General features: G+C 47.6%; 1 protein-coding gene across 1 annotated transcript; it reads right to left on the bottom strand.

Annotated features, from left to right (window-relative positions):
- Positions 1–602: 602 nt before the first annotated feature.
- Positions 603–5,385, bottom strand: LOC114688193 (putative sperm motility kinase W). The gene has a single exon (XM_037201758.1). It carries the CDS (start codon positions 4,535–4,537, stop codon positions 3,074–3,076), a length of 1,464 nt encoding a protein of 487 aa, XP_037057653.1. The 5' UTR covers positions 4,538–5,385; the 3' UTR covers positions 603–3,073.
- Between the last annotated feature and the right edge of the window lie 9,542 nt (positions 5,386–14,927).

Raw genomic sequence — 14,927 nt, forward strand, 5'->3', positions numbered from 1 at the left:
GTGAGAGCAGGTCAGAGTAGAGAGGATTGGGGGATGCATCCCACCTGCCCCACTCAGTGCCTTCTCTTCAGAGTAGAAAGAAAAATCCTGTACCGAGATGGGTCTCCTCAAGGTTACTGAGTGTCTGTTTGGGACAGAAAAGAGCATCAGGGCTTAGGTATCAGCCAGGTCCAGGAGGGCTGCCTGGTGACATGTTTTACCTGGCATGATCACTGGCTCTGAAAATCCTACAGGTATATGTGAAGAATGGTGGGGTTCCACAGAAGGAACAAGGCCTCTTAATGCCGGGAGTCCACCACAGTTACTCTCTCAGGCTGACTTCAGACTCTTATGTTTCCGACAGTTCTATCCCCTCACCTGCTGTTCCCATCACTAGCAAAAGAGCAGGTTGTACTACAGGTCTATGGCCCTTTGGAACTGCCAACACTCCAAGGTCCTGAGAGCCAATAGTTTCCAGAACACCATTTCATGAAAACTTCAATTGTAAGAAATGTGTTTTCAGTGCCCATAAGCACTTCACTATGACAGAGAGACATCAGATGCGGCCATCCAGGGTGGAGCATGCCACAGGGCTGCTCTGAAATCCATCTGTCTCATCCCTTCTTTCTTCCCAGGCTATGTCCAGCTGTGACCTTCAGACAAGTCAGTGTCCTCCAACTCTCTGTTCTTCCATGGACCCTCTGAGGTCTGTGACTCTCTATACCTGTTTTCATGTGACTTACCTCAGCACCTTTGTCTTCCTGATTGTCCTGGACTCTTTCAGAGTGCCAGCTCCCTGTGGACAGCTTGGACACCAGACTACTGCTCCTGGGATCCAGCCCCTCCTGAGGGCCTGTCACATGACCATGTCCATCCAATGACAACTGACAAAAGAACAGCTCAGATCATTGCACAAAGGAAGCCCAGAAGCTGGCCTCAAACTTCAGTCCCAGTCTTCTCTCTCATTGCTTGTAGGTAAAATGGGGTCAGAGCTGTGGAGAAAGGACCACCTCCATGATGCTACAGGGGGACAGGAGCAGGCACACGCCAGGAGCAGGCACATTCCAGAAAGTGAGGAAGAGGCTGCATGGCTAGAACTGTGAGTCCAGCTCTATCAGACAGCCCACACCTGGAATAAAATCCCAAGATAAGTTGTGACCCAGGTCATAGGGCCACCCTCTGACACATCTGGAGAGACCCTTCTCCAGGTTCTTCCCATCTAGAAGACTCAGAATGAAGGCTGAAGGAGTTTTGGGGAGAAATTGTTGCCTTCTCTGTGACAGAGCTTCGGTACAAGGACACCAGTATAGAAAGCAGGTCTGAAGAGGGTATTGTTGGTTTCGCTGTCTACCTCCCAGGTACAGCTGGGCCTCACGAAGTCTTCCCATCCTACTTCCTACTGTCAAAGTCCTTCTTCTCTTTACGTCACCATAATAACTGTAGCACAAAGTAAGGGCATGCTGTACTGTGTTTATATGGAGGCAGGTGAATAATAACATCGGCTTGAAGAGCAGAACAACCTTGTCAACAGGGTCACATATTGGCATAAGGGCTTCTGCATTAGATGGTGGCAAAGCCCCAGCTCAATCCCAGCCTGCACACGACCTTCCAGAGACTGCACACATTATAAATGTCCATAAAGTCATGGGAGGACAGAGAGGCCCAGAAAACCATCCCAACTGTGTTTCCCAAAATCTGGAGCATGGTTCTACTGTGAGTGCTGTAGGGAAATTTCTTCTGGGTGATTGGACATAGAATACATGGAGGAAGGTAGGAGAAAAAGGGCCCGCATTAGTGCCCCATGAGAATGAGTTTATTTTCTTCTTGGGATGTAGGGCTAAAAGACACCATGAGTGCTTCTTGCCTGATCATCAGAAGCTTTGGAATGCTATCCCAGTTTCCTCTGCTCTTGAGAATGGAGTTAGGTCCCCGTGGAGACTCCTGTGGCACTATAATCATAATGACTTCTTGGTTGCCCAGTGTCCCATGAACTGGACATGCAGCAGGAGACACTAACTATCTGGACTTTCGTCTGCAGATGCTTGTGTCCAGACCTGGTTGATGCCCCACACTATGCTATCAGAATGTAGGTCAGAGTTCATTACTTTTTGTCTGTTTTCCTGAACTGCAGGGAGATCTTGAGGTGTCCCCTTTGAGCCTTGACCGTAGTCCCTCTGCCAGGTACCAGATCATCACATAGGATTCCATTGGGACTTTTCTTCCTTACACACGATGGCCTCACATCCCTTCTCCATCTCTTGCTTAGGTGATAGATTTGACCTTGTTTTTCTAGTAAAGTCTTGCTCTAGAAGGCATGACCCTCAGCAACTATGAACTACCTGCCTTTGTAGTCAGAGATCCCACAATTGAGGACACAATGCCCATGAAATACAAGGATCTAGGTCACATGACCGCCATGAAAAGATCAGTAGAGTCTCCTCCTCCATGCTCCTCAGATGTGAAAGACTGAGGATTGGAAATTGGTGGATCTTTTGTAATCAACCTCTGTCCTTTGAGGACATTCTCCCGGAATGCCACGGTAGAGAGTGCTGTGACAATGCAGACATCTCGTCTAGACTGGGTGCCCAGGGTATGCAGGAACTGGGATCCAGCTCAGCCTCCCACAGCAGCCTCTTCAATGTGACATCAGGCCTCACAGGTCTTCCCACACTCTGCCTGTCCACTTGAACTGTAGGGGGATGTTGAAGTTGCCCTTTGGGCTTTGACCATAGTCATTCTTTCAGGCCCTAGATCCCCAAGCAGAGTCTTCTATATGAACATCTGTTCCCTGTGGACAACAGCTCCACAGCACAACACCCACCACCCACCTCACTATGAACACAGTCTTTGGTGTCTTCTGCTAGTTCAGTTACATCAGACACCACCTGAGTATGTTCCAGCAGGATTTCTTCCTGAGGAGGTATGCTAAGTGGTAGGGTTTAATCCAGCTGGTGTAGAAATACATCTGAACATCCCATTGGACCCCACAAAACAAACATGTACATTTCTGCTTTTTCGGTGAAAAGTCAGAGAAAATAAAATGCAAAGCACATAAGCACCCTCTAAAACCTGCATGCCCAGTTCCTTGGCATCTTCATCCTGTCTCTGTCGCAGGAGCCACTTTGTTATTGAACATGGGCTGGACTTGTGTCTCTTGATCCCCCGAGAAGCAGCATAATCTGGAGAAGCAGGCCCTGATTCTCTTGCACAGTCTCTGGAAGCACCCGATGTTCTGAGGGTTCTGTGCATTTTCCATGTCAGAGTCATTTCTAGAGGATGGAGTGGTTTCCTCTTCTGGTATGCTACTGGAGACACTCAGAGAAGTCTCACCTCTGGATAGGGTGGCAGAGCTCCACGTGGGGCTCTTCTTCTGGTGACAACATATAGGCATGGAGGCACTTCTGGCCACCTTCTGCCCTGGGGCTGCTGGCACAACAGGCAGGGGCTGGTGTGAAGGCTGGGTGTGGTGGAGGCCAAAGGTGGGCTCACTGGCCCTCCGTTTTGGGGGAAGACCAGAGACAGAGGGACATACTAGGGACACAGGAGGCGCAGCTCCAACGTCCACAGACGTGACTGAGGTGTTGCAGCCAAGCTCAAGGGGCAGGACCTTGCGGGCCTGCTCTCTGATAATCAGATATGTCCCCATCAACTCATCGTATCTGTTGTTTTGCAGGGATTCCAAAACGTCATTCCTATTAAAGCCGAGGTCAGAGAGTGTGTCTAAAACCTTGGGATCTAACAAGGTTTCACTTGCGATGTTTTCTTTCCACTTAATCCATGGATGTTGCTGAAGGTCTTCAATGGAGGGCCTCCTCTCTGGGTCAACTGTCAATATTTGATGAATTAAATTTTCCAGTTGCCCAGAGACGTGAGCTGGAATATCATAGCTACCTGTGACGATCTTCCCCTCGATCTCTTCCATGGTGTCTCCTTGGAAGGGGTGGTTCCCGGTGGTGATCAAATACAGTAGCACACCCAGACTCCACACATCTGTCTTCTTCCCATCATAGCCCAACCCCAGGACCTGTTCTGGGGCATTGAATCTCTTGGTCCCACATCTCTGGTGCAGTAGAGTTCCAGGTCTCCAACTGGTGGAGAGGCCAAAGTCTGCCAGCTTCACGTTGCCCTCTTCATCAAGGAGGATATTTGCGGGCTTCAGATCTCGATGGACGATGTTCAGGTCATGACAATACTTGATGGCTGACAGGATCTGCCCGAATATTTTCTGTGCCTCTTCCTCCTGCAGCCTGCCCTCCTTCTTCACTCTTCGGAGCAAGTCTCCTCCCGGGGCCAACTCCGTGATGAAGTAGATATACTCTGTTGTTACCAGCACCTGGAAGAGGCGAATGATGTTGGGGTGGTGCAGTCTTTCGAGGGCCATCATCTCAGATACGATGAAGCGGAGGTCTTCCTCGAGGTTTTCTATCACTTTGATTGCCACCGGGATGCCTGTGAGGCGATGGTAGGCCAGCTGCACAGAGCCAAATCCACCGTGGCCGATGGGAAATTGGACCATATATTGGCTGTTCAGGCTCTCGGTGTTGGGATGGCAGTCCATGAGGCTAGGTGGTCACTGTGCTCCCGTGCAGACAGGTGGTGGCAAAGTCTCAGCTCAACGACTAACCAGATAGCTATGAGAGTCCCACAGGTCACCTAAGTCAGCTCCCTGCTCTTTAGGACAGAGCTCCAGCCCAGCCCACGGCCTTATATAGGGGACCCTCATGACTCACAGTTGCCCCTTGTGAGGTCAGAGTGAGAAATGGACCAATCACAGCAGGCTATCTATAGCCCACAGTGACTGGCTTCATGTTGTGCCCCAGGTACCTTTCCCCTTCTCATGAAAATAAGGTTAGTCTCCACCAGCTTCTGCTTCAGTGGATCAGACAGACAGATGGATATCATCTCATCTACAAATTACAGCCAGCACAGTCTTCAGTGGCCTTTGTCCTTGGCTTCTGTGTACCTCAAACCATTTTTGGCTTTTTGAGGATGAGGTACCTTTTGAACAGGTCTCCTGGAGAGAGGCAAAGTCATTAGGGATTTGTCAAAGCCATGTTTACAGTCTTCTGTTCTTGGGACCAGCAGGGAACTAAAGGCAGGAAGATCCATGGCATGGGGAGTGCTTGGCCACTCTCTAGCCTGAACCTGTTAGTCCCAGGCCTGGCCCCAGCGGTTTGCTTCCAGTGTTGACTAAAGGCCACATTAAATATGAACTCCCAGAGAGTAGGAGGAGGCCTCCGGGCGTCTCTGGGCATGGACTTACTCTATCTGAGGAGGTAGTGAGGAGGTTGGGAGTGGGGAAGGGCTCTAGGTTCCTGTCATGCCTGTTGACCTCAAGGAGTTCTGGGAAACTCCTATGATGACTGAGCTCCTTATAGATAGGAGATCTGAATTTCTACTTTGTGATCCTGGTGCTGATTGACCTTAGGACCATTGTCCTGGACAATTCCTAGAGCATGGCTGCAGCCTCCTGTCTGCTTCTCCAACCGTTTCCAGTCATTCCTATCTCACAGTTCCTGAGAGTCACTCCATTTGGGGGACAGGATCATGTCTCTCAATCAGAGGCCAAGCTCTTGTTTTCTTAGAGAAAAACATAAACTAGCTCGTAAGGACTGGTGCGAACTGAGTGACCAAATTAAAATGGCCACTCTGTCTTGACTCATCTTTCTGATCCTGCTCATCTTCTCCATCACAGGTCGCAACTCCTCCGCCTAAAGCAATGGACTAGGGCACTTTATGGTTTCTTTATCGGTGGTGGAACCACCATCCAGCTGCCTGTTGTCCCACACCAAGACCAAAAGCATCTTAGGAAGAAAGGATATATTTAGCTTGCATATTCCATTCAAAGCCCATCACTGAGAATAGTCAGGGTAAGAACTCAAGCAGGAGCAGAGACAAGAACCATGGGGGAAAGTTACTGACTTGTTCTCCATGACTTGCTTAGCTTGATTTCTCATATGACTCAGGACCACTGCCCAGGGCTGGCACCGCCCACAGGGAGCTCGAAGGGCCTTATCTGTGTTTAAGAAGGTGGCCCATGGCCATGCCCACAGACAAAGTGGTGAAGGCAATTTCTCAGTTTCCTCTCCCTTGTAACTCTTGTGTCAAGTTGACAGAACCCAGCCAGTATTCCTGCCTCCGAGTCTTGTGCCCGTGTAGCAAGACCCCCAAGCAAGACCACCACAGAGCCAATATCCCGAGCAAGTACAAAGGGGTTTATTAAAACATGTAAACCGGGCTTGGTCCACATCCAACACACTGGCTAACCAGGTAAAGGAGGATGGCCCTGAGCTCTCAGAATGAAGGGTTTTTAAAGGGAAAAACTGAAGACTAAGGGGTTCAAGCCTTCCCATCACAGGGTCACACGTCAGTTAACAGGAACATATAGCCAAGAGAAGAACTATAGAAAACCAAATACGTTTGGAGACTCTCCCAGTACTGTTGGAGACTTTGATGGATTAAGCCTTTGTTTTAGCTATTTCTTGGCCAGCAGCTTACCCACCCTGGTGGGCGGGGAGCAGCCTTGACTGGAGTCTTAGGTGGGTGTCTGTGTCTCTGAAACTTGGTTCAGCTTTTATCTTATTATTTCTAGACATGAAGTTTTCTTTAAAATGGAGTTTCTTTTGCTTTCTCACTCTCACTCAGAGTCTACTTCCTTCCTGTTCAGCAGACTGAGAAGTGGCAGTGTCTCTAAGAAGTTGGTAGCATAATAAGTGGTTGTGGTAGTTAAGTGTTTTCTTAGTAGGAATATAGTGGATATGGTGATAATGGTGGTGGTGTGAGGTGTAGTTGTGGTTGTGGTGGTGTGTACTGATTATCCACACAATCTCTCAGCTGTTATGCCCAGATCATGGGAACCCCCAAAAGACCTCCAAGGAGATCTAATTCCACATGTAAAGCAAAGAGCCTTTATTTCAAGCTCAGTCTCTGTCCCTCACAGTGGTGACAGCAGAGAGCTCTAACCTCAATAAGGGTAGAGTTTTTATCATAGCAGAGGTTAGGATGAGGGGATTTCCAGGGTCCAGGCACTGACTGGCTGACAATTGTCTAGGGGTATCTGAAAAACAACAATAGGTCTGTGCTAGACTCAGGGACATCTGGCCACCTTATCTAATGGTTGGCATGTTTGGGATGTCAGTTAATTCCTCATCCCTCAGTGGATCCCTGGGTGATGTCAGTTTATGGCTTTTCCTGGATCTGGGTGTTGCCTGCCAGTAAGCCTGTCACAGAAGCTGTGTCTGGGCCCCTAAGCCTGTCATGGCTGCTGTGTGGTCAAGCTGTGCTGGACCCTCAACCTTCCCCCCTTCACAGGTATCAAAGATAGGGCTCAATCATGAGTCCTACCTGTCCAGGGATGCAAGGGCATGGGGTCCCTCAAACCATTAGCTAACAGATTTTTCTAGGGCAGTGACATCTTTATCTACTCTCATTCCTAAGGCCTTGTAGTTCTGATCTTTGAATGCAACCAGATTAGAATCTTATGTTACACCTCTTTGGTTCTGTACAAAGAATGTCAAGTCTCTTATCTTATTGCAGAGCCATTTCAGTTAATAACTTTATCAATTGACAACTCTGAACCTATTTTCATGGTATGTCAATGAGCATTATAGTTGGCCATCTTGCCCCTATGCCAGGGAGTTTCTTCTTGACCCAGCATTTCAGCCTTCTCTGGACAGGGAATATGGGACGAAATATTTTCTTCTGGAGCTGCTTCGACCTGGCATTGGGGCACCATTGTCAGGGCCCCAAAAAGGTTAGTCAAAGGCTGGGCATTGAGGCATTTATCAGAAGCATGTGGTTATCTGACCCTGTAGAGACAGGGAACAAATCAGGTTGGCTGGGCTGGTCCATGTCAGCTTTAGTCCGGAGCTCACAATCGTCCAGAGCAATGTAGTCAGCAACTGAAGCTTGGAGGTGACTGACAGCCAAGGGGAAATCTGTTGAGACAAATGTAAACTAGGAACAGAAGTTAAAATTGATGAACCTATTTGGAACCCTAAGGCTCACATCCTTAGTAACTGGGAAGAACAGGGGTCCCAAGGCCAAGAGAGAGAAAAATTACCATCCTTACGAATAAGCTGTACTTATCTGGGGTCCTTCTGACATCTGTGAATTGATCGAAGTTTTATGACTCTTTTAATCCTCTGAGGCCTATAGAAACTATCTTACAATATGACATAAAAGTTTTAAATAAAAGCAGGGCGGTGGTGGCGCACGCCTTTAATCCCAGCACTCGGGAGGCAGAGACAGGCGGATCTCTGTGAGTTCGAGGCCAACCTGGGCTACCAAGTGAGTTCCAGGCCAGGCGCAAAGCTACGCAGAGAAACCCTGTCTCGAAAAACCAAAAAAAAAAAAAAAAAGTTTTAGATAAGTTAGTATTATCAATCTGTACTGAAATCCATATCACAGACAAAGCAGGTGATGGGTATCTGTAAAAAACAGCAGAAGTGGACTCATACCTTTGTGACCCAACAAGAACTACAGATTACAGTTAAAAGCATATGCATTTTCCTTCTGTCCAGATGGACAAGTATAAATTGGACAGGATGTTTATAGCAATCAAAGTCTGAGCAAGAACACACCCTCCTTCTTGGGTTTCTTTTCTCAGGTGTCTTCCCATGGCAAGAAGAAAAGTGAGCCACAGAAGTCTCCATTAAAGCTGGAGTCATTCCTCACAATCTGCTTCCTTTCCCTTTTCCAAGTCACAAATGGATTACCAATGTGGAGCTCCCCAGTTGGGCAAAGAACCCACCCCTTTGAGATCACACACTATCCCACTGATTTTTCTCTCCCTCTTTTTCCTTGTATTGACTGACCCTGAGGCAAGTCTGCTGAAGACCCTGACTTAGTTCCATTTGAGGAGGGGAAAGCAGAGTGCTCACATCTGGAGTTGAATTCCCCCCCCCCGGGCTGCTGTGCCTAACTGTGTGTGATTGTCTGCACACGTGCTTGAGGGTCTTACAGGCAAGAATGCCCTAAGCAGGGAGGCAGCTGGCCCACTAGAGAACTGGACTGAACACAGCTGGTTAGTGATTTCCTCCTTCTGCCCTCAAATATCTCATATTCAGATATCATGTGTGGAACATGATCACTTCAGAGACTAGGAAGACCTAACACTAGACAGGCAGCAGGATTCAAAAGCAAGGCAGCCCTCTCCAATAAGCTTTTCACTTCCAGTGGTGGATGCAGTGCTGAGAAGTCAAATGCCCTTCCGCCCTCACAGGAGTCCCACCTGTGCCCTCTCTGTCACAGCCCATGGAGGGAATGCAGAGTTTAGCAGAGGGGGAAGGATGGGCTGGAGATCCTGCTCAATCACTGAGGGTCATGGCAGTGGGTCCCTGTATGTGTCTTGGGAAAGCATCAGGAAGAGAACTGAAATACGGAAGCTTGTTTGTCCAAGACACTGGAGATCAAGGTGAAAGGTTTGGATGTGTGTGAGCTCCTGTGTCTGGATGTATATGTATGTGTGTCCCACTCAGTGGGGTCCAGACATGGTAGATGCACAAGAAGGTTGAGAACATCCTAGAACTCTCTGACTTCCTGCAATAATGACAGCTGCCAGGGGCCAGCCCAAGCAATTGACAGGTTCCAGAAAAAAGGCAAGAAGTCAGTGAGTAAAGAATTCAGTCAGGCCAGGCGGTAGTGGCATATGCTTGTAATCCCAGCCCCCGGGAGGCAGAGGCAGGCAGATCTCTGTGAGTTTGAGGACAGCCTGGTCTACAGGGTTAGTTCCAGGATAGCCATGGTGGATACATAGAGAAACTCTGTCTTGAGAAACTTTAAAAAAAAAAAAAAAAAAGAATTGTCAGGCCATTGGTGGTCAGGCTTCAAGATTCTATAGAACTCAATTAGCAGTTCCAAAACATAAATCATATCATTTCTGTCCCTGGACATGTGCTTAACTTCGATTTGCATGAGGTCATATGTTAAGTAATATAATATGTAGTAATATATTTAGTAATATACTGTTAATAAACTGTGGCAGAACAGAGAGTTTATCTTTTATCGTCACATTCCCTCATCAACCACATAAGCCAACTTTTCAGACACTCTGTCTGTTACAAGGGTGCTAGACAGACAGAAAAATTCTAGGCTAGCATGGGCAGATTGCCTAGTAACCCGCAGTGTATTCCGAACTCTGAATGGTCAGAGTGCAGATTGTCAATAGGCCTAAGATAAATCCTCAGGACAAAGCTGATTAATTCACTTGTACAAGCACACACTCACATGCACACACACATAAAAGCTAAAGTAATTCGAGATTAGAGGTTATAATCAAATCTATACTGATGAGACCCTAGTGTTTGTGAAGGGTTGGTGTGTTGGACAGGAACAAGAGAACTTGTAAGGGTTAGAGTTTCTTCAGCTACACTTAAAGATTTTGTAAATTATTCTGAAATAATCCAGTGGATGAAATAATGGTCCCAATGGATGTTCAATTCCAGGCACAGGTTAGAAATTCCCCAAGTTGTACACCACAAACTCATGAGTTGTATGTGACAGGAAGCTTAATAAATCGATGAGTCAATCCCCAAAATAATAAAGTAGACCATTTAATTAAACAGGAAAAAATTCAAATAACAAACCTAAAACAGAGACCCAGGCCTATTGGTACCACTGAGTGCTTCAACTCTGAAGCATGCTCAAGGATTGGATCTGGTGTGCTTAACGTGGTTTGGGGTGTTCTGATTGACAGGAGAGCAGGCAGCTCATCTGTTTCTCTAAATTCCTGGAAGCCTACACAGTTCATGGCAAGCCCATAAGAACCACCTGGCCCTTTGTGGGGTTAGAGACAGGGTGTAGGTTGTAAAGGATGTGTCTAGAGTGTCAAGTCCCTCACAGATTGGATCCCATGATGGAGAGGGATCCAAGCAAGGACAGACACACAGACACATAGACGGTGAAGCTGGGTTCAGCTGGGTTCTCTAATGAGGCGTATGGCTACCGGGATCATGGGCCTGTTCATTAGGTACAGCACAGGGGGAGATCAGCTAGACTGGATGGAGGTCTCTGTACATGAGCAGACTCAGGCTGGAAACACCCCGGAGGAGGAAGAAACTACAGTTGCTGGTCTGCACACACTGGTCAGTCATTGGTAAACAATCATGCTTGACTACCAAGGAAAGTGTGGCCATTCCTCTTGAGCCTGGACCATATGGGTGATGGCTCTGCCTATTGATGGGTGCACAGTTGGTCTCTGAGTCCTAGATGGCCCCATCCAAGTCTAAATATACATTTCCTTAGGACTTCACTTATTCAAGGCTTTCTTGTTTCCTACACAGAATCAGGATGGGGAACATCAGGCTGACTGAATCCTTCTCTGCCTCTAGTTGTCTCTAGCAGGCCGATCAGAGCCATGGGCCTCTCTCAGACCTGTGCCAGACAGAGCACAGTGTCCACATTGTTCCCTCCTGAGCTCCAGTAGGCAATCCTCCAGGTCTAAATCTGCTCCATACAGGTCCTGGCCAGCTCCACAGCCACTGGCAGCTGCTTTCTGACAGGTGTTCTACCAGAGCACCCTGCGTTTGGTGACTTTTCTTCTGGATATAGAATTGATCTGTTCCTTTGTGTGGTGCCAGAGTGTGCTAGACATCGACAAAGAGGGAACTGTGACTGAGGATGAACCTCCATCAGATTGTCTATAGCCTATTAGAAAGTGGGTGGGTTTTTTGTTTTAATTTTATTTTTGAGACATGGTTTCTGTGCATAGCTTTTGAAGCCTGTCCTGGAACTCACTTTGTAGACCAGGCTGGCCTTGAACTCACAGAGTTTCACTTGCCTCTAACTCCCAAGGGCTGAGAATACAGGCATGGGCCACCACTGCCCAGGCTGGTATTTTCTTGATTAATGACTGGTATGGGAGGGTGGTTGTCCACTAGAGGATGTGGCACCACTGGGCAGGAAGTCTGAGTTGTATAGGAAAGCCAGCTCAGCAAGCCAGTCAACATATGTTTCACTTCCTGCCTCCAGGTTCCTGCCCTACTTGAGTTCCTGCCTTGACTTCCCTTCAATGATGGTCAATGATCAGGATGTGTGAGCCAAATAAACCCTTTCCTCCTCAGGTTGCTTTTGGTCCTGGTGATTGGCACATCAGTAGAAAGTAACCTAGGACAGACATCTACGTTATCCATAGGTCATCAGGGACAGTGGATGCTTTGGTATCAGAGAATGAATATGGAAGGGAGGCTAAGACACGCCCCCTCTGAGAAAAGGTGTTGGTGGGCAGAACTTTGGGGGATGGGCAAGCCCTAACTGCCACAAGCTGGGGTTTAACTTCCATTTTGTAGCCCACGGCTGGAGATGTGGTACTCGATAGGGACCTTATCTCCTCCTGGCATTTCTAACAGCTCAACTCCGAAAGGAGGAGAACCAAAAGGCCATCCCCAACCACCAGGGCACAGGAGCAGCAGCAGAAGGGAAGCAGTCCTGTGCTCAAAGGGAACACTGTTTCAGATGGCAGGAGATACACTGAGACATTCTGCACAGCAGAGTGGTGATCCTCAGGCAAACTTTCCTAACATGTTCAGAGCAGCTGCCTGTGGTATTCCCATGGCCTGGGCATCTTAAGTAGAAAGCATAGAGACCCAGGGCCCTGTGGTTCTGAGGGAGTTAGGTAGGGACTCAGGCTAGTTTGGACTCTTCCAGTGACAGGTGGAGTCGAGGCACAAGGCAGCATGCCCCAAGCCTCAACCTTTTGGTCCTTCCTAGGTAGAAAAAAGCATAAATCTTGACTCAAACCTCCCATGTCAAAGCTGAAATGTGACTTTAGAAACTTTAGCCATGTAAAGGGAAATGGAAGTTGTGGACATGAGAGGCAGTATGGGAATGGTAGTTTGTAGTGGCATGCCAATATAGAGAAAGGCAGCTTGGGCAATAAAGTCTGAAATATAGTGATGCTATAGAGAAAAGCATGCTGGGAAAGCCAGCATAGGCAATTCTTGCATGGCCAGTTCCTCACTGCAGGTGGCCTCTTTCAGGGGAGCGACTTCATTGGTGAACATAGGATGGGTTATGTGTTTGCAGCCCAAGAGAAGCAGCACACTCTTGACAGGCAATATGTGATTCCTTTGTGCAGTCTCTTGAAGCACCTGATGTTCAGAAAGGGCAAAGCCTTTTCCATATCAAAGTCCAGCCCAGGTGCGGGTCATTTCCTCTTCCAATATGCTGCTGTAGATAATTGGGGCAGCCACAACTCTGAATGGGGAGCATAGCTACAAGTGGGGCTTTTTTTCTGGGGACAACGTACAGCCATGGCAGCACTTCTAGCCACCTTGTGCCCTGGTGCTGTAGGCATAACAGGCAGGTGCTTTGGTGAGGGCTGACTGTGGAAGAAGCCAAAGGTGGGCTCACTGGCTCTTGTTTTAGGTGAAGAAGAGAGATAGAAAGATGAACTGGGGAAGGGGGAGGGGCAAATCTAAGGTCCACTGACTTGGCTGAGGTGGTGCAGCCAAGTGCAAACCAGAGATCCTTGTGTGACTGCTCTTTGATGATGAAGTATGTCTCCATCACTTCATTGTTTTTTCTCTTTAAAAACGATTACAAGCTGGCATTGATATTAAAGCCAAGACGACAGTGTGTCCAGGACATTTGGATCTAATTAGGTGTCACTTGGGATGTTTTCTTTCCATTTCATGACCGAAGGATTTTGCTCAATGGGTGCCTGTGAGGCGATGATAGGCCAGTTACAGAGCCAAATGCACCCTGGTTGATGGTACGTAGGACCATGTTTTGAATTTTGAGGTTCTTCATTTAGGACTGACAGGCCATGAGCCTGTGTGGTCACTGTGCTCCTGTGCAGACAGATCTTTTTGAAGCAGCAACTCAACAACTAAAAAGCTAGATAGCAGTGAAAAAGTTCCACAATAACTGAATTCAGCTCCCTGGTCTGTAGTGACAGAACTGCAGGCCAGCCCAAAGCCTTATATACAGGACAGTCAGCCCTCACAGTGAGGTCTCAGTAAGAAATGGACCAATCACAGTAGGCTGTATATGGCACATAGTGACTATTTCCATGTTAGGCCCCAGAGACATTTCCTCTTCACTGTCTCACTCTGTCCTCCAGATGTCCCCTAGTAGCTTCTAGCCATGTGCAGTATCCCAAGGGAACAGCTTCCTCCATCACTTCGGCCTGGTGTGTGTTCCAATTGTGACTAACTTACAAGGAGGTCCCTGTCACACTCTGCACATCTGTCCCTCTTTGTCTGGAATCCAAGACAGAAGGCAGAATATGAGGACACCACACTTTACAAAAACTGAGCAGGACCTGAACATGATGTCTATTTTGGGTCAGGAAATCCTGGCAAGCATAATGCAGTGACTTCAGAAGAAGCTTCTAAAAATGTCCTGGGTGAATGAGCCTAGCTCTCCAAATTGTGAGCTCTTCTGCTATCCAGGTGATGGACTCAGCCTTTTCCTACAGCCTCTGGCTGTTTATGTAGAAAAGGATGAGCTGGGAGCAAACCCAGAGCTGTCTGGGGGAAATCTCTCTGGAGGTACTGGAGGAAAGCTTTGTTTTGAGTGCTTTCACTTCTTTTTACTGACTGGCAGTGGGACATGGTCAAGTCCCTAGGGATTTTTCCTTTGGGCACAAAAGAACCTTCCTTTAATATACACCACTCACTCCTTGGAAAGTGTAAGCAAAGAAAAAAATATAACAAAGCCATCTCAGGGAGAACAGACATCTCTTATATCCTGTGGTGAAAAAGCATAAATCTTGATTCAAACATTCCATGTTAAAGCTGAAATATGACTTTAGAAACTTTAGCCATGTAAAGGAAAGTGGAATTGGTGGACATTAGAGGCTCTCTGGAAAGGTAGTGTGTAGTGGTATGTCAATATAGGGAAAGGTACGTGGGGAAATGAAGTCTGAAATATAGTGATGCTATCGAGAAAAGCATTACTGGGAAGACAGCATAGCAATACCTATGTGCCCAATTCCTCACTTGGCT

This window comes from Peromyscus leucopus, unplaced genomic scaffold (assembly GCF_004664715.2).
Source record: "Peromyscus leucopus breed LL Stock unplaced genomic scaffold, UCI_PerLeu_2.1 scaffold_1339, whole genome shotgun sequence".
In the NCBI taxonomy this organism is placed as follows: Eukaryota; Metazoa; Chordata; class Mammalia; order Rodentia; family Cricetidae; genus Peromyscus; species Peromyscus leucopus.

What these genes read in the sequence shown, in the direction of transcription:
- LOC114688193 (XM_037201758.1), bottom strand. Translation starts at nt 4,537, where the DNA reads ATGGACTGCCATCCCAACACCGAGAGCCTGAACAGCCAATATATGGTC.